At 36.5% G+C, this 27147-nt stretch overlaps 1 protein-coding gene across 1 annotated transcript in view; it reads right to left on the bottom strand.

Moving 5' to 3' along the window:
• mvb12bb (multivesicular body subunit 12Bb) overlaps window positions 1-24925 on the bottom strand; it is a 69477-nt gene extending 44552 nt beyond the window's left edge. Inside the window, exons 1-7 of the mRNA XM_016231864.1 lie at window positions 24874-24925; window positions 21526-21641; window positions 16886-16993; window positions 13667-13763; window positions 12429-12558; window positions 10771-10866; window positions 523-617 (exon numbers count right to left, since the gene is read on the bottom strand). Of these exons, the coding sequence (XP_016087350.1) occupies window positions 523-617; window positions 10771-10866; window positions 12429-12558; window positions 13667-13763; window positions 16886-16993; window positions 21526-21636 (637 nt within the window). The 5' untranslated portion in view covers window positions 21637-21641; window positions 24874-24925. The remainder of the gene's footprint in view (window positions 1-522; window positions 618-10770; window positions 10867-12428; window positions 12559-13666; window positions 13764-16885; window positions 16994-21525; window positions 21642-24873) is intronic.
• Between the last annotated feature and the right edge of the window lie 2222 nt (window positions 24926-27147).

Raw genomic sequence — 27147 nt, 5'->3', positions numbered from 1 at the left:
TAATATTCTTCACATTAAGCCACTAAAATGAAAATATGAAGAATAAAATCATGATTACAAGTGCAAGTTATCTATATCTATATGTGCTATATCAAAAAAAGCACATAAGCATGTGTGACCAAATGTTAGCTTTGGACCTTGATGTACCTCAATACAGTGTGATTTCTTCCTCTGTGCTACAGATTAGCTCATCCTCACCACATGGTGTCTCTCTCCAGCCAGAAAAAAACACACAAGCATGCCTTCACATCCCAAACTCAAGTTATATTTTGGACATGGAAGACAAGTCTGCAGAGTGAGGTGGTCAATGGGATTTCCTGAAGCGCACATATCACATTCTCCTAATGTTTGCATAGAAGTGCACACGTCATTGGTGTATTTTTTTTCTGCCACTTGAAGTGTTAACAATAATTGTAGCGATGTCAATTTCACAGAAGGTTGTGTAGCAATGTTGTAAATGTTTGCTAGATTTACCCAAAATTAATGCTGAACTTTTGAGATAATAGTTACAGAGGGACTCACCTGATTTGGTGTAGATGTTGTAGATTTGGTGTTCATAGTCTGGCCTGACCATGTTCTTTTTAGTAGGACTGAAGGCCGGAAACTCTGGGAATTTTCTAGGAAAGAGAGACAGAATTGACCTCATTAACTATGTGCAAAGACATAAGAAATAATTAATGGAAATGTTCAAAAGAATCACTGTGTTCAGAAAAACGATTCTGGAAGGAGATCTCACACAGCAATTCAATAGAAATCGTTCTGCATTCTAGAATTTCAGGACCGTTTATTTACACGTGGTGTCTGCAGAATTATTAAGCAATTATGCAAATCAGATAACAACGCAAACACAGCCCATATAATCTGTCATGAACGCAATTTGCTCAATTCAAATCTTCAAAGTGCCACATTGTGAACGACGCAGCAAACTGATTAGATCTGGCGTACTTTACTGGACTGTACAACACTGTGCTCCACAAATGAATCAGCTCTTTAAAGAGTTCTTGAAACTAGAATATAAAAATGTGATATAAATATACCAGGAATCATTAATGTTAGGGATTGTGGGTCTCCATCTTTAACCACTGTGAATCACTGACTCCATCTGATCATTAACCTCCCATTTTCTCTCCCTCGCTGTATGTGGCTCTTAGGTGCCTGTGAGCGGTTGTCATGGAGTCAGTGGTAATAAGAAGGCTTTCCTAAGCCAGTATGGTACACACACACACACACACACACACACACACACACACACACACACACACACACACACACACACGCACGCACACACGCACACACACACACACACAAACCAACAACAGTAGCAGTTCAGAAATGGTCCTAAAACTTATACACACAGTTATACACACACAACCACCTCTTCAGTCCAAGGAGGGTGTCTTTGGTTAGATTATTAGTGTCACCCTGCGTGGACAGCTAAAGTGTTGGACTTTTTTATTATTTCCTTGGAGCATCACACTAGATTCCTATTATACTATAGAAGTGCCAATGAATCTAATAATGTTGCAGTAATTATGCAGAAAATATTCAAACCAGATTTTCTGATAAACAAATTAAATCCAACCAATAATTTATAATAATGAAATTCAATTAATATAATTATATAAATAATAATAATAATAATGATAAAATATTATTATTATTATTATAAAATAGATTCATCCTATTATAATAAAATGGAGAAATAATAATTTATATTATCAATATTATCAAATATATATATTATATTATCAAACATTCTATATTTTTATAATACAATTTTCACATTTTGTATTACTACATTTATACTTTCATACATGCAATTTACTATAAAATATTTTATATTTCCAATACAATTATTTATTATTGTTATTAATATTAATTAATAAATTGTCATTATATTTCTACATTTAGACTTGAATGAAAAGAGGAATAAAAGCAATTTGTCAAAGAGAATAATAATAATATTATTATTATTATTATTAATAATAATAAATATTTTGCATAAAATAATCCTCTGCTGGTCTCAAGTCAAACTGCTTATCCATATTAAAGTTTTGGGAAAGAGCAAAAATAGCGTGCGTTGCACTTCATGGACAGTTTGAACTTGCTCTCCTCATCAATCAGGTGCTGGTGAATTACACTCTCTGACTCACTCACGGGAATCAATAAATTCAGTGCTCGCTGCCTGAGTCTCTCTGCTTCAAGAGCGCTGCATAATTCTGCTTTAGACATGCTTTGAAGACCAAATGAGCATCTCCAACAGGTTACAGGACGCATCAGATGCATTAAAGTCAGACAGAGTCATGTTTGGAAGAAGATTAGGAGCAAAGTGACACCGCCAAGGGGAGTGAGATGTCATTTAGCCGGCGGAAGAATCTGAGTTTGAGAGTAAGTTAGGAAGGTAAGTGCAGAAGTGGATGTTGGAAAAGCTTCTGAAATGTGATATCAATGCAAAGCAGGAGATGCCTAGATGTTGAAAATGGAGGAGGGGTATGTTTGAAATAAATAGATGAAATGGTTGAAGTGTTCGGGCTGGGCGTAGATGCAAATGCAAATCTGGTTGGTTACTTTGGTGTAGAAATCCGCTAAGCAAAAATCGAATTAGCAAAACACAGCCATTGATTCTTTCTGAAAGCACTTTTTTCAGTCAAACACCCTGTCCACCAGAAATCTACTGTATATATTCATCCGAATTAATGAATGAGAATTGTGGGTCAGCTCTAGTATTCAACTCGTGAGTAAACTGAAGACAGGTCTGCCGTGAGTGGCTACTCTGCATTTCTATCAGGTGTGATGAGATAAATAAATGCAGTAATTTCTATCTGGGGCCATAAAACATGCTCCCTGACAGCCTGTGGTATTTATGAACTGAAGCCTGCAACTCAGATTTATTTCTCTCGATGGGGCCGACTTCTCCCTGTTCATCTGCATCAGCATTTGCCCGTGTTCAATTCGGCCCAATGGTGAATTTTTAAAAGGTTGGCATCAATCTTGTGGAACCGATTGCCACATTTAATGAAGACTTCCGTTCGTTTGCAAAGGTTGACTCGAACGCAGGGGGGAGAGAAAGCCGGGGACATGGCTCTACGCGCATCCAGACATTTCACAAACAGCCATAAACTGAAAGGAGACAGTCCGGATGCTCTTTCGTCGAAACTGGCCTCAACTACCCCAGTCACTGGAGCAAGCCAAAACAATAGCGAATGATACCGAGCGATACAGAAAATGGAAATGAGATATATTCAGTGAAAAGCCTGTTTACGACACAAATCTATTTGGACGTAAAACATCACCAATTTGATAAGGTCAAAATAGAGATAAGAGCTGGTCTTCAGAAAATCAACCATCTTAAGATTATTTAACGTCATGTATATGTTAAAAATATAATATTTATATAGAGCAACTCAAAAAAAGCACCCAATCTCCAAAACTTTATGACTTTGAGCCGCCTCTCAAAAAGTGAAATACAACTATAATATAAGTTTCAGGAGCAAGCGTTTCCCTATCTTCAGATCTGTCAAACAGTGTAACCATACTCAATCCCAATTCTCTGCTTTTAACAGTTTAGGGTACATTGGGTTGGGGTAGCATATGGCATATCAATTACACATCTAATTCTTAAAACACAAACATGGCTACATAATCAACGGCAGCATGAGCTTGCATTACGTCGGCCACTGGAGTTTTGACTACAATTAATCATCATTCAAACCCATCAGAGCCACACTGACACAAATCCCAATTTTGAATATCTAATTATACCACAATACCTCCCAGAATTAAAGCAGAACTGGGATTGCAATGTAAACAATTTAACTCGTACACCACAGCATAAGCCTCAAATGGTTTGTGGCATTTTAGATCTTCAACATGCTCCACTTAGATCTACGGATGATGATGAGATCAAGAATGAATTGAGTCTGAAGACAGATGAAGGTCTCGAGGCACAAACCTGGAGGACAGTTGATGGCTGATTCCTAATAAGGCCAAGTGGACACAAAGACAAGCACTCAAGAATATCACAATGCCTGGTAGTTGGAGGAAGAGGATTGACCTGGGATGAAAGACTGGACAAATAAGGATCGAGTCTTCAAACGAGGAGACAGGCACTTCCAAATGGTGTATGTAGACTAAATAAGACCAAACTGCAGTTGGATTACCACTAGTGATAAGACTAACAACAACAAAAAAAGTACTTTAAAACTTTTCCATGAACCAAAAGGATTGTTAGCTTGTACAGTATTTACAGGCAAGGCAATATTACAGCCTGGGAAATTTCAAGGATCTTCAACGTGCTCCACTTAGATCTACGGATGACGATGAGGCCAAGAAAGATGGGAGTTTGAAGACAGACGAAGGTCTCAAAGCACAAACTCAGAGGACAGTTGATGGTTGATTCCTAATAAGGCCAAATGGAAGACAAGTGGACACAAAGACAAGCACTCAAGACTATCACAATCCCTGGTAGGCGGAGAAAGAGGCTTGACTTGGGATGAAGGACCGGGCAAATTAGAGCAGAGTCTTCAAATGAGAAGACAGGCACATCCTAGTAGTGTAGGTAGACTAAAATAAGACCGAATTGTGGTTGGACTACCATCAGTGATAAAACGGAAAACAATTTTGTGTATTTTAAAACTGTTGCATGAACAAAAATGGTTGCTAACTTTTACAGTATTTACTGGCAAGGCAAAATTACAGCCTGGGGAATTTTGAGGAGCTTCGTAAAGGAGCCAATTAGTCAGGGTAATCTTAATATCAAAAGCCCAATGCCACATGCTGGAATCTCCACGGGTGGCTGATGAGAAACTCAAGAAGGCATCGGTGTAGAAGCGGAAGCACAAGTCCGTCTTGGGGAGGAGACATCGGGAACAACCGTCACACTGTGGACAAATTCGCCAAAGCCTTCGGTGAGGCAAAGACTGGGATAAAAACGATATATAAAAATTATGCGGCGCGAACTGAGAGGAATCTGGAAGCCGGTGTTTTGACACTCATCCGAGATCCTCGATGACAACACCTCAGCACTCGCTCTGAGCAGGCAGCCCACACAACCCACGGCTTGTAGACAGCTGCTCTCTGCAGTGGCGGCTTTCCCGCTTGTCATTACCCCACTTAAAGTTCCATGTCAGGTGTGGAGAAGGAAGAATCTTGAAGAATTCCACGGCGGAATATGGGAGTGTAGAATCTCTAAAGAGCCACAGATCTTTGCTGATGATTCTATTGTTTGTGGCACTGCTCAGTTTGAGTTTACTTGATGTGTATGGAAATTTGCACGCTTTTTAGGGCTTTCTGGGAAAGGGTACACAGAAGAGTGTCGGAAAAACACATTTGAGGATGGTGTCACAACAGATCTCATACAGGGCCTGACTTCCCTCAGAACTGGTAGATCAGCCATTGTTTGGAGAGCTGATGTTGAGTAGGTGACACAGAGGTCACAGAAACCAACAAAGTGCGGGAACACTGACACCCGCCCATCAGTGCTACTCATATGCTGTATAGAGTACTCATAATCCAAGACATTCCCACAGCCTGTACCAGTATCTATCTATCTATCTATCTATCTATCTATCTATCTATCTATCTATCTATCTATCTATCTATCTATCTATCTATCTATCTATCTATCGAACTTTATTCCAAAGCTCAGCCAATATGAATTTATATTTACTGAGCTCCAGTAGTGAGTCAGTGGAGTGAATCATGGGAAGGCATAAAAAAGGCTTTCTGCTCACAATGGGAAATATGCTTGACCTTTACATTTATATTGTTCAGCTTTTGGATATAAAAACTTTTCCTGCCCTACTGTATATGGCCCTATCATTCAGAGAGAAATGCCTGAAACCTTGATTCTATGAAGAAAAAGAGAAACCGAAATATTAGCACAAGGCAACTTTATGTTCTCTGTCAATCTAGAGGTCAGATATCAGAGCGAGAGATGACAGTTTTATCAGGACGACAAATGGCAGTGCAGACGGGAGAAGAAGCTCACCCTGAAGAACAACAACCCTAAAATCTATGGTTTGGGAACTGGATTGACCAGGTCCAGTTTGAATGAAATGGGGGTCACATAATTGACACCAGGTAATTTAATGGCATATATAGTATGGTGCAATCATAACACCTAAAGGCTATTGGTAAAAATAAAATACATTGCAGACTATAATTTTAGTTGTTATAATAATTTTTTTTTTTTTTACATAAATACTTCATAGAAATTCTAAACAGGCAGCAAGGGAAACTGAGATTTGAACAACTTTACACTCAGTAGTCTGCACACACAGTGATTAGTGTCCTTGTAGCCCAAGGCAAAAAGGTTTATTTGCAGAACCACCAGCATTCAAAGTTAAAGGGGTCATTAAACATTTATTTCTTATTGACTAGGTTTAAAACATCTTTCCTATAACTGTAAAAGGCATTTAAATTTGAGGGCATCTTAAAAGAGTCATACAAACAGTAAAACATTGATGGGACCGCAGAGTTTGTGTGAAATGAGGCGAGAACAGCATCAAACCTTGTAATGCTACACACAATGCAGGTACCCTATTCTAAAAGCTTTATTTTCCATTATTCCTTTGTTTTTAACAATATATTATCTTGCCTTTAACCCTCTGAGCCTCTTTGTTGGAGGTCACACTTGGTACCTTCATCGTCATATGTGATTTAAGCCTTGAAATGTAACTTTTTTCTAGTCTATCTTTAATTATCAATCTAATATATTTTTGGTCAGTAATATTTTAAATATTATTTAGAATTTTATTATACTATTGTTATTATAGTATCCAAAATGTTTTTTTTTTTTTTCATTAAACATTCGAAAGGTAAAAATTTTATTCTTAACAAATGAAATCAAATCTTAACTATCCCATCAAATCATTTGATGAATTATTTTTTTTTTATAAATTTTTTAATATCATATATTTTTATCATAATTTTTAGTATCATTTATCTTATTTGAGAATGTATATACTAGTATAATAGAGTATTTATTAACATGAATTAGCTTTTATTTTTATATTTTCAGTTTCAGTTTTAATTTAGTTTTCTATTTAGTTTTAATAAATATTTATTTAAATTTTAGTACTAGTACTTATTCAGCATTTTCATGCTAGATTCCAATGCAACATTTTTCATTTTTCATCTATTATTTACATTTTATTTTATTTTATAATTTAAATGACCAAAAAGTATTTTTAATAGTTTTAGTTTACAATAACAAACAAATGGTGGGATATTCTGGACATTTAAATGGACAAAATGAGTGTCTTTTAGAAGAACAATATCATATAAATGACCTCAAAGCTAACTGACAGACTAAAATCAGAAAAGTGTTATTCTGTAGCAGATACATTCAATTTAACATAATGCTTAAGTCTTGAAAACAGGAAAAGTCCAACGACGTCTTCAATAAAACACTTGGTTACCTCTTATGTCTCTTAAACCAAGAACTTTTTTCACAGATTCACAGATGGGAGTTGGACATTCACACAGACGTAGAAGCATAAAATGTAATAATAACACAAAAGTGCACAGTCTGTGATCACAGCAGGTATCGGAGTGGGGAGGCGCGGATCCTCGCTTGGAGGTACAATTTATTCTTCTCCAACTTGAAAAGTGGCTTCAAAAGAGTGAGGAATTAACAGGGTGAGACGAAGTGTGTGTGAATGTGTGGGACTGGATGTTGGATGACTCAGAGACATCAAACACTTCTCCCCTATAGCTGCCCCTTCCAAAAAACACATGGCACAAAGGGCTTTATTCAAGCCACGAAACCACGGTATGTTTCAGAGGTCGGTCTTGCGCAAAAGTTCAAAGAGCAAAACTTCAGACAATGTTCCAAGTGGAGCCCACTGGAACATCTTATGCTCATCTTGGGATGAAAGCAACCAATGATCACGGAGAATTTATGTGAGAATAAGCCCAACTCAGAATCGACGCCATATTTAATCTGAAGTGAACAAAACTGACGGAAAAAGATAGTCTGTTCAATGTTGTATAGTTGGGTACTGGCGTGTTTGATTATTCATCTGACGATACATCTGACAAATATGTTTTGTCCACTGAAATGTGTAGAAATATGTTTTCTATTGTTCCGCTCCAAAATCTAGCAAGATTACTACATAGGCAGCATTGTAAGGCATCACTCCTGATGCATAATAATGCGTTCAAGACATTTTGAAAAGACTGAATTTACGACAAGTATTTAGCACATAAATGGCACAAAAGTCATTATAATTAAGAAACTCTGTATTTCTTTTTTTCTTCTTCTTCTAAGTTGGGGACGTGTGAATGAGAAAACATGGCAGATGCAATAAATACAGCATCTGTATTGACAGCTATTTTTTTATATATTTTTTCAAAAAAATAAAAAAATAGCTATGTTGCATGTACAAAATATTATAGTATGGACAGTTAGGCAACAATACAATATACAATTATTATATTTATATATTTATGATAATATATATTACAATATATATTATTATTATTTTATATAATTGAATAAAAGCATAAAATGCAAAAACACACCTGAGAAAATACTAAATATTTGTGCACTATGTATTTATGCTTCATTGATTAAGCATATTTAATGCTTGTTACCCTTACAAAAAATTAACCATGGTTTTATTATAGTAAAAGTGTATTAACTATGTTTTTTTGCCATATTGATTACTATTTGTATAACCACATTTTTACTACAAATACTATGGTTAAACCATGGTTAATTTGATGTTACCGTGATTTAACTAAACCATAGGTTTTGGGTTTTATTTGTAGTAAAACTATGGTTAATTTTACTACAAATGACTGTGGTTCCACCTACTGAGTGTCAAAAAGACTAAATGGCAGCACTGGTTTTCAGCATGAATGCTGTGACAATCCACAAAACACATCTAAAACGAGACAGAGCTTTACGATTGACTGTACAAATAGATTTGACAAGAAATCTGAGGTATATTTTTACAGACTGCCGAAAGCTACAGAAAAGAGAAACAAATGAATCAAAACACGAATTTGCAGTTATCATTTTATGTTAATATGTTGAATTTTGCGGTAAAATCATACCCTATATATTATATTGTTACATATCGTATTGACAACTCACCAATTAAATATTTATCATCTTATATCCTGCATGGATGTTTTTAAATAAACACCGACAAAAACTATATAATTTTTTGGGCTGGACGATATGACGATATATATAACATCGATAAAGCGATCACCTGGATTTAGACCAACCTATTTTGTATTTACAAAATGCGTTCACAGGCAAATTTGCTTTATGTATTTCCCCGGTGTTGAAATCAGGCACATATAAACATCAGGAAACACGATTCCTGGCTGCATATTTGGTAAGTTGTAAGGAACGCTATATCAGTCCAACAACCGTTAGTTTAAACTGATAAGCGTTTGTTTTCGCAGTTTCCCCTATTAAATCCATTCATTCAACAGGCTCTCTTGCCACTCAGTCCAGCTGAGGGGGCGTGTTCCGGTGTACCCTCTATACTGAAAGTAGGGCTGCACGACTATGACAAAAATCTTAATTGTCGATTATTCCCTTGAAATTGTAATTGCGATTATTAATTACGATTATTACAATTTACATTGAATGATGTTTATACCATTGTTTGATGCAACTGCATGCCGTATTTTTATATGAAAAGCTGAAAACACTCTAACTGAAAAACCTTTAGTGCTTTTCTATATCATATTTCAAAAATGTTTCAAAAATATGAATGGTATTATAATGTTATACTAAAAGTAAAACAATGGAAAAACATGTAGAAAGAAAAAAACATATCTTAAGCACACAGAATAACATAAGTGGACACTGAACGATTAATTGCCGCTTTGAATGATTACGTAATTGTGGCATCCATAATTGTAATCGCGATTAGAAATTTGATTAATTGTGCAGCCCTAACTGAAATCACTTGAATGTTCAGTCCAACTGCTCAGTTTCTGCCAATGTAGACTGTTCCTAATCAGTCACTTTTGGTTCCATGGAGTTTAGGTTGTTAGTTTACTACGTTTTGGAACAAAGTTAATGTTTGTTGACTAACCGACCAATATCTGTAACTTCTAAAGCAGTAAAGTCTTGAGGTAAAAGCACTGGAATGGCAACTTGTTGTACAGGCATTGAAATGCAAAGTGGGTAAAGTCTGCAGAAATAAAACTCCAACTAAGCTTTGTGTGTACTTGCCCTAACTGCAGTGCCAGGACCTTGGCATTTTCATTTGGCACAGTCGCATACCCCCACCAACCTCTCCGCTCTATCAACTATAGGACGGGAGCAGTGATTGTTTATTTACTATTTACAGAGGAAAAACCCCACTACTTCCTGCTCATTAATAATTGACATGTTTGAGTTGGATGAGGTACAAAGGCACACTCCCTCTTTGTCTTCTTCCCTCCAGGCTGTGTGTTTGTATGTGAGGCCGCTGGGCAGACTGTGTGTTTGTGTTGTGTGTCAGAGCAGACAACAGACTGCGCTCTCCTAACGGCGGTCTCTCCTGCTTGAGCACTTTCTGTTTTGTCCCTCCCTGCTGAACTTCAGGTTATCAGTGGAAACACACAGTTATCTTATGCTACATTCTGTTCTTGAACTTGAAAAGGAGAAATTTCCAACTTCTTACTAAGAAACTTAATTTTACAGATTGTTGGACTATCCCTCATCTGACAACACTCAATGAACAATTTCTCCTTCTGTGTTAAGGAATATCCTATTAAAACAGGGCATGTGTGTATATTCTTGGTGAAGGGTCTTACCTGGCAACACCAGAGGTAGAGGGGGTTTTGTGCACTGTATCCTGTGACTTAATGACTTTTCCCAGCTGATACCAAATCCCCAAACCATTCAGCTCACTGTGGACAAAAACAGCTTGTTTTATTATCATGAACATTTAAAATTATATGTATGCATACACTAAAGTCTTTATTTTATTTTTTAAAAGAAATTAAGGACACATCAAATAGTGACACTAAATACATCTCTAATGTTACAAAAGACTTTCAAATAAGTTAATTGTTATTTTTATCCATCAAATAATCATGAAAAAATGTATCTCAGTTTCCACAAGACTATAAAGAAGTACAACTGTTTTCAATGTGTGGGCGATATACCGGTAGACATGATTAACCGGTAGAAATCTGTAAACTGGTAGAGATTTTGGACTATCGTCTCTATCGCGGTTACATGCTCACGTGATGTTGCTGTACTATCATTTGTACACATTTTTTTAAGCACTGCGGTTTAAAAACAAATGAATTGAAGCCTTTGAAATGCAACCAGCAGTGAGAGAGAACTAATTTCGATATATGTGTGTGCGCTATCTGAGAGACTGTTAGCGAGGCACGTGCACATGAGTGTGGGAGTATTGAACTGTTATTTTTGCTGCTTTATAGGCCTTGAATGGTTAAATACACACACTGTATGTGTCAAAATGCCTGTCTTTGCAAGAATCCCTGTAAACACAGTAACTTATGTATTAAGTGAAAGCAAACAGCTGAAAAACGTGTAACAGTATATTGGCAGCTCTTAAAGTGACAGCAGTCTAATATTCCTGTCACTCATGTTAATCAAACAACAAAAAGGGAAAAAAATCTCCTACTGCTCTTAACTAAATCACTTTTGTAACTTTAGTAAGGATAAATATTTATTTAATTTACACAGTTAAGAATTTTTAGGCATTTGCATTTCTTATTTCTTTGTTCTACTGTATTTTTTTATCCTATTGCTGGCAATTATTTGCTTACCGTGAAATAAATGTATTCATATCGTGATTTTGGTCATATCGCCCACCCTTACTGTACATAATAATGAGAAATGTTTCCTGAGCATCAAATTAGCATATTATAATGATTTCTGAAGGATCATGTGACAATGAAGACTGGAGTAATCACAGGAACAAATTACATTTTAAAATAGAAAAGTCATTTTAAAATGTAATAATATTTCACAATATTACCGTATTTGTATTCAAGCTTTGATCAACATAAGAGTATTTAAATACATTTAAAAAAGGTCTTACATTTGCTGACCTCAAACTGTTGAACAGCAGCGCCCTAAACAAACAATACTTGCTCACTCTTTATGGTATGAAACACCATATTGTCAATAAAATTTAAACACCGTCAGAAGAGCAGCACCAGTAAAGCAAGCGCACATAATGCCTGTAGCAGGCCGCAGGCACTGAGGTGCACTTGAGGAAATAAGAGCCGGTCAAAAACACACACACACAGACCAGAAGAACAATCCACTTCGATTTAAAAATGACGATTCAGACTGCATAATAAGCATGGCTCCAGGATATTTACTTTGTTACTTCTTTAACCTCACAGGGAATAAACCATCTGCATCAAACACACACACATAACTCTCAAAAAAAGCATGCCATGCTTGTCATACCAAAGATATGATATCTTACCCTATAAATGTATAATTAGTGAGGCTGTGCTTTGATTTGCCCTGTATAACCACATCGCATATAGCCGTATCAGCGCTGTGCCTGGGGACCAACTTCATACACAGTCTCTCCTTCCTCAAAGCCTGCTCCTCTGAGAGAGAAAGAGATATAACAGTCATAACATAAACAGCCCTAATTATGTCTTTCATTTATCAGCAGTCTAACTGCATTTAAACCAGATTGCTTTTATATGCCACAGTCCCATATTCTCATATCTAAAACCTACATTATGCATCAATTCCCCCACAAACATTGCCTGACCTATTTGTCCTTGGGAAGCCTTATAAACAATGACACAACAATATTGGTACAAAAACTACCTATTTCCTAACAATTTATTCAGAGAGACAAGCTAAATATATGTGTGCATTAATATTTGAACCACATAAATGCAACCTATGTGATGTTTTGAGGCTCAAGGCACATATAAGTATATGAAAGCCCATCATAATTGCATAAAAATGTCATTGGGTGCTAGAGGGGAATCTTCAGCATCAAATATGTGTGTAAGAAGGATATAAGGGACTTGACTGAGAGTGAAATGGCAAAACAGTGGCTGAGGCATCTATTAAACATGGCTTTGCTACAATAAAGCGGCACATTAAAACCAGCGCCCAATGAGACTCCGTTTTCTTTTTAGTCATTCCTCCAGAACCCGCTACCAGACTCGGCCATATTACTCCTGAGCCCATCCCATTCATTTCGAGGCAGCACTGGGGCGAGGGCCGTGTAAATGCAATAATAATGAAAATAATAAACATGCTGCCCTCACTCCCAATGCCAAAATAATATTGCGGCGTTCTCAAAGGCGCGGTGAGAGGAGAAGAGAGAAGACGAGAAGGGGAGAAATACATAGCACTCAAAAAGCACTAAAGCATCAAGGGAATGCATTTCATTAATATTAGATAACCACCATCCACTCCCGCTCTGCACAAATAAATACATAAATAAATAAGCACATCATAAAGAAAAGCTGGGTTCTGGCAGAGATAAACAATGACTCATCGTTCTCCTCTCCTCCTACCTCCGGGGCAAAATGTTTATTTTACTCTCTCGCACTATCATAAATTAAGCTAAACCTGAGCCCATGAAACATTCACATTCACAACCTCTGGAGAAGCACTCCCTCAGGATGACTACAGAGAGGAGAGAGAGAAAAAGAGAGGATGAAAGCAAAAAAAGACAGGAACTGTGCTTACGGGTATCCGTGGTGTCTTGGATCGGAGTGAAGCCCTCTGGCAAACAGTCCTTCAAGTCGATCAACTTCACATCCACGACCACACTGCATAATTGCTTCTGCCACAAAAAAAAAAATAAATAAAAAAAATAGGGACATAATAATGATTATATGAGTTTAAACCAATGAGCCAGTTCAATAAAGTCACTTCTAGAAGCGGGCGGCTTTCAATTATGCATGATCCGTACCTACAATGAAAAGGCCGCTGTAGTATTTCGCAGATGCGCACACACAAATTTGTTGAATTGCTGCCCTCTTTTAAGCATGCAAGCACCTGTGCGCTAGCCATCATCTTAAGACATGGCAGCCCAGCGCTCGGGCCAGTCGGTGGCAGGCCAAATTGCTTGTGCTTCAGAACAGGGAGTACTTGGAAACAATCAGGAGCTGTTTAGTTGACATTTTCAAGCGCGACTTTTTCCCTTATAGCCTTCCCAGCCTGCACTCATTATGGTTCAATTTTTCGCCGTAATAAATAGCAATAATCCAGAAAAAGCCCTGAAAGAGTGCAGCTAGCGTGGCGTGACATGATGAGTCTGACATTCTGGATGCCGTCACTACTGTTACCCGGCAGTTATTACCACTACAGACCATTTTTATTCATAGTTCTGACTTGAGGGTACGAATATGGATGAATGCTATTACTATGCATGAAGCCTGTTTTTTTAACCATTTTTTTTTAATATAAGACGCGGGAGAGATTTTTCCCATCAGGACCTGACAAAGGGCCATCTACCTCCAACCCTGAGTATGATAAATCACAAACTGTTTACTTCCCACCACATAATTCACTGGCTAATTCTGTAGAATCTGTTTTTGTCATAGACAATTACAGTGGGGGCCACTTTGACTGACAGACAAAATAGCCTTTGTTGATGGCGCTGCCATGTTTTATTAGCGTCAGGGACTTCAAAACAGTGCAGACACACATTTTAAGACTCCACGCTGGAGAGGTGGCAGAGGGGAATGATGTGCTACATACTAAAACTGCAGCTCTCATTGAACTTGATCAACAGGCAGAAGCGTGCTGGAAATGGCCAGGGTAAACCAGCCACAGCGGGTTACAACGTCATCTTTGAATCTCATAACCATTATAGGGCTTAGGAGATGTAGATTTCAATTACAATACATATCTTTAATGGCCATTTTCTCAAAATGTTCTTATGCACAGACATCAGAAATCTCCACTTCGAACTTTACAGTTTGATTCCTTTCTATATTCTAAAGTTTTTTTTTTTCTACAGAAGAGCTTGTTTATGTATAATGTCCTTGATTTTATACAATGTTTTAATTCAGAAATGACAACCTGACAGTTGGTTAACACCAACCAATAGCCCACATGGCCTATAAGTGACATCAGCAGGAAAGGAAAGTTGTTTGAGAGGAAGAAGTCTTTGCATTTTGATTAAAGGTTATATAGTCAAATAACATGCACTAATGAATCTTTCACACACTGTAAAAAAAGTACTAAATAAAATAAAGATTACTGCAGTACATTGAAAATTTCATGTTGAATTCAATGTGTTACTTGCTGTTTCTTTGTAATTGCTTGTGAAATTTACTAGCAATTTTTGAGTGAAAACTGTTTGAATACCATTTTTTTCAGTGGAACAACACTACAATCATGCATTAATTAAGAAAATAGGGTAAATTTAGATTTTAAGAAGGGCCACACGCATTTTTCAGATTAATAATTAACCGAAAATGACTAACTGAATCTGGTTATGGCCAATGATCCTCAATATTGCCCAAAATTACTGGTTTGTCCAACAATCTGTATCAGTAAACTTATGAGACATTTACATGATTTAAAGAGAAACAACACTTTCCTGCAGAGAGAAAAAATGTTTTAGACCAAAGGTTAACGTGAGATTAATGATTTACCATGTGATAAGGGTCTTGAATGTTTAACCACACGTGTGATATACAGTATTGAGTGACCTTGAATGTGGCATGAAATACCACATTTATCATGACATTTATTAGTCTACAGAATAGAGGTTTTCAAACATTTTGATGCTACAATATGATGATTTCTAAAATATAAAAGTCAGGTAATAAACCACTAATAAAGGTGAAAGAAAACATTTATAGAGAAAATCATTAGATTTAGATTTTTTAAATAAAAACTTATTAAAAAATATTAATTAATTAATCAGTAAATGTGTTTTGTTGCAACAGCACATATAAAAGAAAAACGGCAGATGCACTGGTGAAATGTAACACTGAATAACAATGACCCACCCAAACATGCTCATCAGCCACAGCCTATTTTCACCATCCTCACAAACATTATACAAGCAACCCGTCAGCAGGCTAGACTCAATTATGAACACAAGGTCCATTTAAATAAATACATATTTTTAGGAACTTTATTCCTAGACTGACAACAAGTATAGAATGTTTCCCAAAAATACATATGTTATTCGTTGCCTTCGCTTACACAGCAAATGGAAGAATAATAAAGGTAGGGCAGCTCAAGCTTTGCATTGTTCACGTTAAATGAAGACTGATAACCTGAACAACATGACTGGACCACCTGTTTCACTTTCAAGACAGATACATGCACATAAAAAGGTGCTCATTCTCAATTTAGCTCAGTCAAATGAGAGGTAAATGTTCAAATAGTTTCATTTCACAAAGGAATCTTTTAAAATATAGGTGCGCTCCTTTAGCGGGCATATTGGATGGCTGTTTGATGTGTCATATTTCATAAGCAAGAATCGCATAACCAAATTTTGACATTTTTTGGATGTTTTCTTCATCTTTGATGAATGGCTGGGAGGTATCCAAACTGTCTACAGGGACCAGGTTAATTGAGCCAAATGAAATCATAAACTACTAACGCGCAGAGTTGCGTTTATGAATAATCATAAACCAAATTCCTTCGGGAGAACTGGAGATCATCAACAAATTTTCAAATGCAAGAATACTGGGACTTCATACATCAAGCGGGAAAAAATTATCAAACCATTCTATATTCAGAGTAGTATTTGCATTCGGTTAAGATAATTCACTTTAAAGGATGGAACATATTTTGAAGGAGTTTGTGATCAAAGGTCTGAGCAGAACCCTAATGAGGGACGGACTGAAGCAAACGGGGCAAACACACCCTTAACGGCGTGTGAAGAAACTGGAGAAAAACGTGCAATGAGCGTGTTAAAACATACACGTTTTCACTTACATTTTTGGAGGTGGCAGCTCGGGTGAAGCAGAGATAGCGTGTGACCTTGGATTTGAATATGCTGTCCTTCCACAGGTTGGCGTCGAAGCCATCTGTTGTTTGTGCAACCTACGTGAAAAGAAAAAAAAATACACAGAGGAGAATGTGCATTGCAGTGAGATCCAGTTAATGTATGGATGGACGGTGTGCGTGTTTCCATTTTTGCCCTGCTCTGTGCATACTTGGCTTAATTAAGGCTTGCTGGAACATCTCATTAGAGCCCTACGCAAGTGGAGAAGAATCTTCAGCCTTCAAAAAAGGTAAAAATACCACCAGCCCCCCATGGGACAACAAGGAAGAGACAATACCTCACAAAGAAGGTCTTGAACAAGCTAAATGGGACTTGTGTTCTGTAGAGATCAAGCTGCCTTTCTGAAATAGTTAAAACAATTGTACTGATGCAATCACTATTTAAAAATTTGCCTCTGTTAAATTTGATAACAATAAAGATAAAAACAATAACACAACAGAAATTTCATTAGCAAAATATGATTTTTGCTATTTATATAATATAATATAATATAATATAATATAATATAATATAATAAAGTGATCCGCTCTGTACATGCTTCATTTATTTAAAAATGCATACATCATTGCCTTTATTTTTTGATTCCTTAAAATAAATATTAAAAACTATAAATTACAAAATATCAAAACTTATATAAACTAAATAAAAATTCTTTGAAAAATGTTATGTGTATGATTATGATAACGTTTAATTTATTAATTTATTCTGAAAAATCGAATGTATTATTAAAAAAAAACACATATAGCAGTTATACAAGTCGTATTTTAATTCTGCATCCTGTTTATCTCAATTCAACTTTAATTCAGAAACCAAACTGGAATTAATGGAATAGTTCACCAAAAAAATTTTACATTTGCTGAAAATGTTTGTTTCTTCACTGGAACAGTTTGGAGAAATTAAGCACTACACAACTTGCTTTGTTTTGGAGTTGTTTCTTACAAAGACAGTAATGCAAAATGTATCCAAATCTGTTCTGATAAAGAAACAAACTCATCTACATCTTGGATGACCTTAGGGTGAGAACATTTTCAGCAAATTTTCATTTTTGGGTGAACTGTTCCTTTAATTTGCCATTTTAATTCAGTTTTGAATGACGCACAACTCTGAAGTGAACTTTTGTGAGGTCTTGACAGGCATACATTAAACTTTCAGAAAAGACAGACAACCTGACAGGAAAACGGACATCGAGGAAAACAGTGTGGTGGACAGAGACAGCAAGAGTCTGGATGAGCTACAGCCTCAGCAGCCGTTGGCTAGGACGAAAGCTCTCAGGAGGAGTCTATACATCAACCACAATATCCTCCCCTCCTTCACCGGCTCCCTCCTCCCTTTACAAGACAACCCGTCCTGGCCACTTTTTCCAGGTCAGTGCCCCGCTCCTCTTGTCAGCGTAAACAAAGAGCCGGAGCTGTGAAGCCCAAAGTCAAACAGGGAGGAACCAGGCACCAAAGGAGTCTGTATGCCACCACGCAACCAGAGCAGGCAACGCAGCCTGAATTTGGAAACAGTTGCTAAGCACTGGGACTAGTAAAAGGAGAAGTATGAAGAAAATTCTTCACACTTAATTAAGTGACACTTAAGTATAAGTCTCCAGTGCCTTGTGGTTTACTGGCTGCATCTGTTTTGAGATTGTTGATAAAGTTCAGAATTCTAGCTAAAACTAACTACAATTTTTGTTTGCATTTAGCTGAGTAAAGGTTGTTAATGACAACAAATACATTTTGACTTTTTTGTTTGCAAAAGAAAAGTGAAACAGTTGAATGATGAATGATAATCAAAAAAACTTCAAAACACTTGCTGAAACTAGCTCTTAAAAACAAACAAATCTTTCAGCTTTGTGCAAATACAAAACAACATCATTTCATCCTTCTGGTTAGACAAGTGCTGTAAAAAAACGATTGATCAGAGTTTAAAAGACAAAGCATTAAAGTCCTGATAAAACAAGCTACTTAAAAAAATACATATTTGGTTACGTAAAGGTTGTTGATAAATAAACATGTTTGTTTTAACAAACAAAGTGAAACGGTTGCATCCAAGTCAAAATTTCAGGATTTGCTCAAACCAGCTACTGCAAAAACAAATAGCTATGAGTGTTTGATTATATTTGGCTGTGAAAAAAACAGATAAGTACTATTGAAAGCTGTTGATAATCAGAGTTCAACATTTTCAGAAAAAGATCAAGACACTTGCTAAAACTAGCAGCTAAAAAACTAACATGATGTAATTTAGTTTATATTTGGTTGTACATCAATTTAATAAACATGTTCATTTGTGCAATCAAAGTGAGACATGGATTGACAGAAGCTGTTAATAATTTAAAATTAATACTTGCTAAAACTAGCTACTAAAAGCTAGTTGAAAGATGAATTTTTATATTTAGTCATTTAAGGCTTGTGTACTGCAGCATCACTGTGTCTGTCACGCGACTCTGTTGGGCTTGAACTGGTGGTAAAACTAACGGCATTATTAACTGTCTTGATATTTACTTTGAAAGCTTGAAGCTTGCGATTATGGTAAGGGGCGTTACATTTCCGACACATGCTTGTGGTGTTCGGCCAATCACAATGCACTGGCTCAGCTGGCCAATCAGAGCAGACTGCGCTTGTCAAAGGAGGGGGCTTTGTTGAAAACGACGTGTTTGAGAGAGGCGGGGCATAGAGGACCTACATTAATGTACAGTATTTGAAAAATAATGTGTTTTTTGAACATTAAAGCATGTCAACATATTGTTACACCAAATACACAAAATAATGATCTTTAAAATAGCATCATATGACCCCTTTACAAACAAAGTGACACAGGACAGATTTGACAGTTAGTTTTAGAACACTTATTAAAACTAGCTCTTAAAAACAGACAAATCTTTCAATTTCATTTATATTTGGTTGTATAAAGGTTGTTAATAAATAAATGTGTTTGTTTGTGCAAACAAAGTGAAACAGTTGCATCCTGCTGCGTGTGATGGGGGGAAAGGCCAAGCGGAACAGGGCCTCTGAGAACACGTTGGTACCATGTGGCGTACACCGGATCCTCAGTGCCAATGGGCAGAAACCCAGCAATGTGCCAACCCACAGACAACCCGCCGGAGACGGCAACAGTTGGGGACTTGAGGGTGGGGCGGGAAGTGAGAGAGAGAGAAGAAAGAAAACGGAGGGAGAAGAGGAAAACGGAGAGGAAGAACTCTAGCTGCCCGTAAGCTTAACGCAGAGTTGTTTTATACAGTGTTTGCTTTGCGCTTTGTTTTATTCACAAAACTTCCCCTCACTCTTTCCGCCCTGGTTCTTTTCTCAGTGTTTTTGAGGCACACCTACATACACAACAGATACACACACACACAAAACATTTTCCTAGAGGCCATTGATACTGTCCTAGTTTCCCCTCTCAGCGCTCTGGGATTGCTGAGAGTTGCAGAAGCGCAGCCACCCTTGTGTCGGTGCCATCTGAGTCCTAAACAAACACAGGGCACTGGTGCCAAGCTCTGTTGGAGGCCTCATCTGAAAGAGTTGTTAAAATCTATCCTCAGGGTAGGCCGAAGGATTCACGGCTTTTAGCCGGCCAGAGGAAGAGCAGAAATAAAACCAAACCTTATCAATAAATGAAGTTACTGCCTTTTGGGAAGGAAAGAAAATAAAAACATTTATTTCTACAACATGAATAGATATTAACTACAAAAAACAAGAATTTACCAATCAATACCTCATCACTGAACAATGTTTGATATAGGATAAGAGAAACTTGAAGCTTGAATACACTGAAGCTAAAGGGCAAACAAACTAGGAGGCAAGAGAAACAAATGAGAACCAATCACAGAACAAAACTAATCTACAGATTTAACCAGATAAATTAACCAATGTGTTGGTTTCAAGTGTGAAAACACAACCAAGTTTCAAAATAAAATACATGACATGAGATTGTATACTAACCCTAAAAATGTACAAATCATCACTGTAGGAAATGTTAAATATCATGATATGGTAAAATGTTACGGTAAAAAACAATATTACAATTAACAAGCAAATACATGAAATGTTATTGCAAAATTATTATAAATGTAAAATGTGTGAATTACCTTGTGATTTGTAGATAAAAACAGTAAAACTGTATGTTTCCTGATATTTTTGTTATGATTTACTATAAAAAAATATATTTGTAATTTTTTATTTAAAAATGGTAGGCAATCAATGTAGTTTTACTGTAGTATACAGTACAACAATATAAATTACAATTTAATTTATAGTGAAGATTTATAGTACTTTTAAAAAGAAAATTCATATAACATTACAGCACTGTTAAAATAATTTTTTGTAAGTAAAAAATACGGTAATGGAACTGTAAAGACATTCCCAGATGCTCCTGAATGACAAATTACATTTTATTTTATTTTAGTTAAATACTTATTTTTCTCCTTATTGTATTCAGTTGTTATTGGATTTTTAGATTACATTTTATGTTATTTTTTTTATCACATTTTTTTAGTGTACATGTAACTGGATTAATGACTGCCTATTATATTTTTATTTATAGATTTACGGTTCCAAATCACACACATATTCGGCAATTGCAAACTCACAATATTGTAGCCTGCTGGAGGTTCTTTCTTGGATGCCAGCACACCAATATCAGTTATGGCTTCAGGCTGCAACTCTGCTTTACCACAAGAAATGTTCTGAAGATCTGCCATGCCTGCTGTGTGAAACAAATAAAAGTTACATTTACACATACAATTACAATAGTTACAATAGTTTATTTTTATAGTAAAACGAAACAGCTCACACATCCCACTAACACACCGTACTGGGAATAAATAAAGACTAAAACACAGAAAGAAAATGCAGAACACTTTGAGCTGTTGACAAGGTGTACATTTATTATCACCAGAGCATCCATAAAGACTTGAGCATCTAATTTTATTTTTATATTAAAACAATCTATAAATATATTAAGACTCTTGTTGTGTTTCCAAGCTTTTGCTTACGTAACTAGCTGGCAATCAGAGCACAGCTTCTCAAGTACATTATTAAAAAATAGGTTTGGCAGACAAAGACACAACACAGACCCACACACATATGCATAGGTGGAATCAAAGACAGAGTGAGAGATAGAAAGATATAAATATATCAAAATAAACTCTCTCATAAAGGCTTTTCAGTACCAGACTGAACTCTCAGTGTCAGTAAACTGACTGACAGTCATTGTGCTAATAGCCGAGCGTATGAGCCTCCTAAAGCCAGAGAAACAATCACGCGCCAGGTCTCGTTTGTACACTAAATAAGCTGCACAGACACAGACAATAATACTGCTGAGGGCCCAATTAGCAGGGTAATTAATTACTGCAAACCTTTTTCCCCTGTAATGAGCTTCAGATATATGGAGTGGGCTGACATTATGTTCTGAACTGTTTCAGATGAAATGGTTTTAGTGGCGGTTGTATATAAACATGAGCGATCTTCATTCTCGCATTAAAGAGTGGGAGTAAACTTTTCACTGCGTAAATGCCACCAGCAAATCTCTGGAAATGAGGTAGCGCTTGCAATAGTTATGACCTCTTCTCTATTTAGTGTTGTCTTGTACATTTATAGAGATGTGCATTACAGAATGCTGTTTAAAATGTTTTCCGTTAGATATGCAAAAACATTAGGATATTTATCTACAAAGCTTAATGCATTATGGTGGGAATTTACTAAAAATGAATTGTGCAAAAGAATGGCAATGTTATTTATTTGCACTTGCTGTCTGTGTTGTTTTAGAGCATGATTCACTAAAGGAATTACGCAAATCAGGTAAATATGCAAATGCATTCACTAAATTAAAATAAAGACACCTGAAACAGCTGTTTAAATGGCAAAAAATGTGCTTGTCTACACTGCACTATAATTTGCTAATTTACATAGAAAGGATGCATGGTTGCCCTGAAAAAGAGATATAATTTAAATGCTATTTAAAGGGTTAGTGAATGAATATTCTGTCATCATTTATTCACTCTCATGTGATCTGTACAACACAAAAGAAGATCATGTGAAAAACGACTTCTCACAATGAAAGTCAATGGGGTCCAATTTTGCCTGGACCTCATTTAGTTTTAAAACATATTCTTTGGTATTTCACAGAAGAAAGAAAGTCATTCAGGGTTGGAACAACATTAAGGTGAGTAAATATTTACAGAATTTTCATTTTAAGGTAAACTATTTTTTTAAGTGCTATATCATGTACGTATACTATGTCTAAATGTAAATGTAAATATCACTGCATTTAACATCTGGTTAAACTGGTAGTTTATATGTAATATATTGTTTTTGTGTTAAAATTCTGAACACAAAAACATGACGCAACTGCCTAGCTCACCTCTAAGACATAGAACTAAACAGATAAATGTAGTACACCTTTAAGGCTTTGAATGATAATAGGCCTATGTTAAGACCCAGTGGACCCAACACAAATGACCGGAGATGGAGTAGCAATACAAACATAATTAGGCTCCACCAAGTGAAGTCTCTCTTAACAACAAGCCATGGCGATCAGATATTTTCTAGGAAATCTAGATCAATCGTTGTCTATTTTCGTCCCGAGATGCTTCAGCCTAATGTGTATGCATGGATCACCAAGGATTAGTGACTAGCCTATGTGGAGGGTCCTTTGCCCTTTTATTAAATTATGTTTAAAGCAACCTACTGGAGTAAATCAGTTATTGCATTCAATCTAAATGTTTACCGAATTTATTGCAATTATGGTTATTAAATCTACAGGATTTACTGAGGCAGTGGAGGGTCTGTGAATAAAAAGTCAGTCGGAGGGACTTATTAAGGAGAACCGAGGATGGCAAATTAGCTTATGGAGGGAGAATGATTTCTTTCTTGTGTTAATTTGTACACTAATCAATGCAGCCTTTTCCTAACTGTGCTGGGCTATTTGATTGTAAAGCAACTTTAATTGAAAAATGGAGGCCAGGCTGTCCAGACTGGGGGCGACTTTCTGTGGCACTAATGATGCACACTCATCTTATAGTGTCTTTATGTTAAAGATGAAAGAGGATGGAGCGGATCAAGCTTGCATTGCAACAGATGAAGGAGAATTAGTAAAAGCAACCTGCCACATGTTTGAGGACAACATCAAACCATTGCATATGAAAATACTCAGAGAGAATGAATGGTCATTGTCAAATCTACCTACTTATGAACATAACATGGGCCTACTTACATAAATTAACACAGGATAAATAACAATAACTAATAAATAGTATTTACCAGACAGTACCGTTATTAAAGCATTTGCATACAAAAGGTAGCCTACTTTTGACTTTAAAGGGACTAAAAACATTTATGTATTTTACACAGAGTTGTCAGCTATGTGTAAAAGTGACTGTTTTGATTTCATGTGAACATTTTACACGGCTAGCCTATGACCAGAGCTGTTTAATTACAGTGTTCCTACTGAAAATTATATTTAAATCATTAATAAATCGAATCAAATCACGATAACTCAATATCACAGACGAGAACACTAGTAAATACATGTAAAAGTGGTGTTAGTGGTGTTAGTGGTCACATTGGTGAGAACCCATGTTGAAACTGACTGACGTTCCTATTGAGCAACTGATTTGTTTTTCATTCTGTAGGTTCTTCTAAACCTGTTGTTTTTTTTCTTCTTCTTCTATAACTGTCTTTAAACGTATTTGTTCTGTTTATACGCTTTCAAATGATTTAAATCAATACGAGTCAGCCTTTTACAAAGTTATGAACATTTTAAAAATAAGTCTAGTTGGTTAAACAATAATTGGAATCAGCATTTCACTGTCATAGCTACTATAAGCGAAAGTGTCACTTATTTGCGTCTTCCTTTACCTGCACGCGATTTATACGTCGTAACGTCATCACAGCCGATCAATTTGAAGGATTAAACTATGTTAGTCGTTTTTGCTTACCTGAGGGAACCAAACAGCAGAGATTGCGTACGCGAATATCACTAAAGACGAGATAACATAGCCTACTCAACCTTCGTACTCAACACCGTCCTTTTTACTTCCGCGAGTATTATCGATGTGACAAATTATTGACTAGGAATGTTGAGGTAAGGATCAAGAGTGACACCTGTTGTATACTTCTTACCTAAAAGGAGATGCAGATCTTTTACATTTATATAGCCGGAAAACGTAAAAAAAAATAATAATAATAATTATAATAAAAAATAAAAATATTCTAGTAGGCTATTGCTGCATATTATTATTTGTCCAGTAGGCCTATTTATAACGCTATCTGATATTGTTTTGATATGATGTGAACATGTTTATTTTACTCAGTATTACGAGTTAAAAGCAAGCACAGCACATTTCCTATTTGCACGCAAAATGTTGAATGAAGTTGATCAGATATAATATTGGTAAAATAATAATACAATAATACAGTTTTAGACATTGTCAATACATGAGTAGGCCTATCACTAATAAACAATATGCATTTAGTAGCATTTTTTTTTTCCTTGAGCAGTTTTTAGTCCTGTTGTAATTATGAACATGCAATGTGGATAGTATAGAATACTTCTCCATGTCCAGTATATTCACAAGTGTTTTCTGGCACTTTAATAGCTCTGTCAACGATTTGGAGCATCATTCTCATATATTATGATGTAATATGGCCTCTATATGTACACACACACACACACACACACACACACACACACACGCAGGTTTGTTTTTATGGTTTATGGGGACTCTCCATAGGCGTAATGGTTTTTATACTGTACAAACCGTATATTCTATTGCCCTACACCAACCCTACCCCTAAACCAACCTCTCACAGGAAACTTTCTGCATTTTTAGATTTTCAAAAAAACTCATTCTGAATTATTTATATGCCTTTTGAATTACGGGGACACTGAAAATGTCCTCATAAATCACCTTCACGTTGTAATACCTATGTCATACCCATGTTATTATACAAATTTGTGTCCTCATAAACCACATAAACATGCACACACACACACACACACACACACAAAGATATATTTAAACACTAATCATTAAAATAACATTGTTCCTCAGAAAACACTGTTCCATTAAGACATACACATTTTTGAACATTGAAATTCCAGAAAATAAATATTTCACAATACCATCCTTGCATAGTAGAAGATGAATAATCTGTGTACATGAGTAGGGAGGCTCGTATACCCTCGTGAAGCACAGCGAGGTGGAACAGATTACGCCACAGCCAATTGCTTGGCATAAGAATACATCAGTCTGCATCGTCTAATGGCAGCCGCACAGTGGCATAATCCTGATGGATTTGACTCTGTCATTGCCTTGGAATAAGTTTCAGAGAAGAGAAAGAACACAGAAACAACAGCAAAAAGCATCTGTTATCAACCCAGTGTTCTGCTGGAGCTAATAATGCACAATAAGATCAAACACACAGGAACTAAACAAGATTTAATGAACATAATACGGTAATGAGACCTCTTAAGCTCATCATCATTCATGGAAAACTGACAATGAATCAATGCCCGTGGCCCAGAGCAGGCGCCTGCCGCTAGTGTACACTACAGACATGTCAATGAGAGACTAATGGATGCCATCTCAACTGAGACTTGCTGTGTCAGTTTGGCTCGCAACCAAACCACCCAAAAGCTGGAGAAATACGTGTGGCAGATAGCGAGAGCGCTACATGTGTTTCATGTCAGAGCGTGTATACAGCGCTGAGGCACGTCAGGTCACGCTGCAGCAGTACCACCTGCTAAGTTTCACTATGCGTAGTCTGATATAATGAGCCTTTGTCAATATTTCCAAGCCCGTTGAGATGCTAAAGAAGCATGCAAGTCATCCCGAAACAGTATGGCACTGTACATAGTAAAAGCAATTTATTTGGTAACTGTACAGCAGCTAACACAGGCTGTCAAGCGCTATCTCATGCACTTTCTGCAGTACAAACATCTCCACTAACTCCCCGAGCTGTTCTCCTTCATCCTGCTGTGTTATAGTGTCAGCTGAACTTCTCAATGTCACACCTGACTCTCCTGACAAGGTGAAAAAAAAGACTACAAGCTTTCCTCTAACACCTCAGCTAGATTTCACAGACAGGCTGAAGTTGATGAAATAAAACGTGGAGTGTGGAGAGATGTTTTCAGAAGGAAGGAGGAACGCGGGGAAGTGGCACACCTGTTAAAGTAATAGTCTAATTATGGAAAAGGTGGTGAAGCACTC

The sequence above is a fragment of the Sinocyclocheilus grahami genome, unplaced genomic scaffold (assembly GCF_001515645.1).
Source record: "Sinocyclocheilus grahami isolate Dianchi unplaced genomic scaffold, SAMN03320097.WGS_v1.1 scaffold401.1, whole genome shotgun sequence".
Taxonomy (NCBI): domain Eukaryota; kingdom Metazoa; phylum Chordata; class Actinopteri; order Cypriniformes; family Cyprinidae; genus Sinocyclocheilus; species Sinocyclocheilus grahami.
This window is presented reverse-complemented; position numbering and strand designations above follow the sequence as displayed.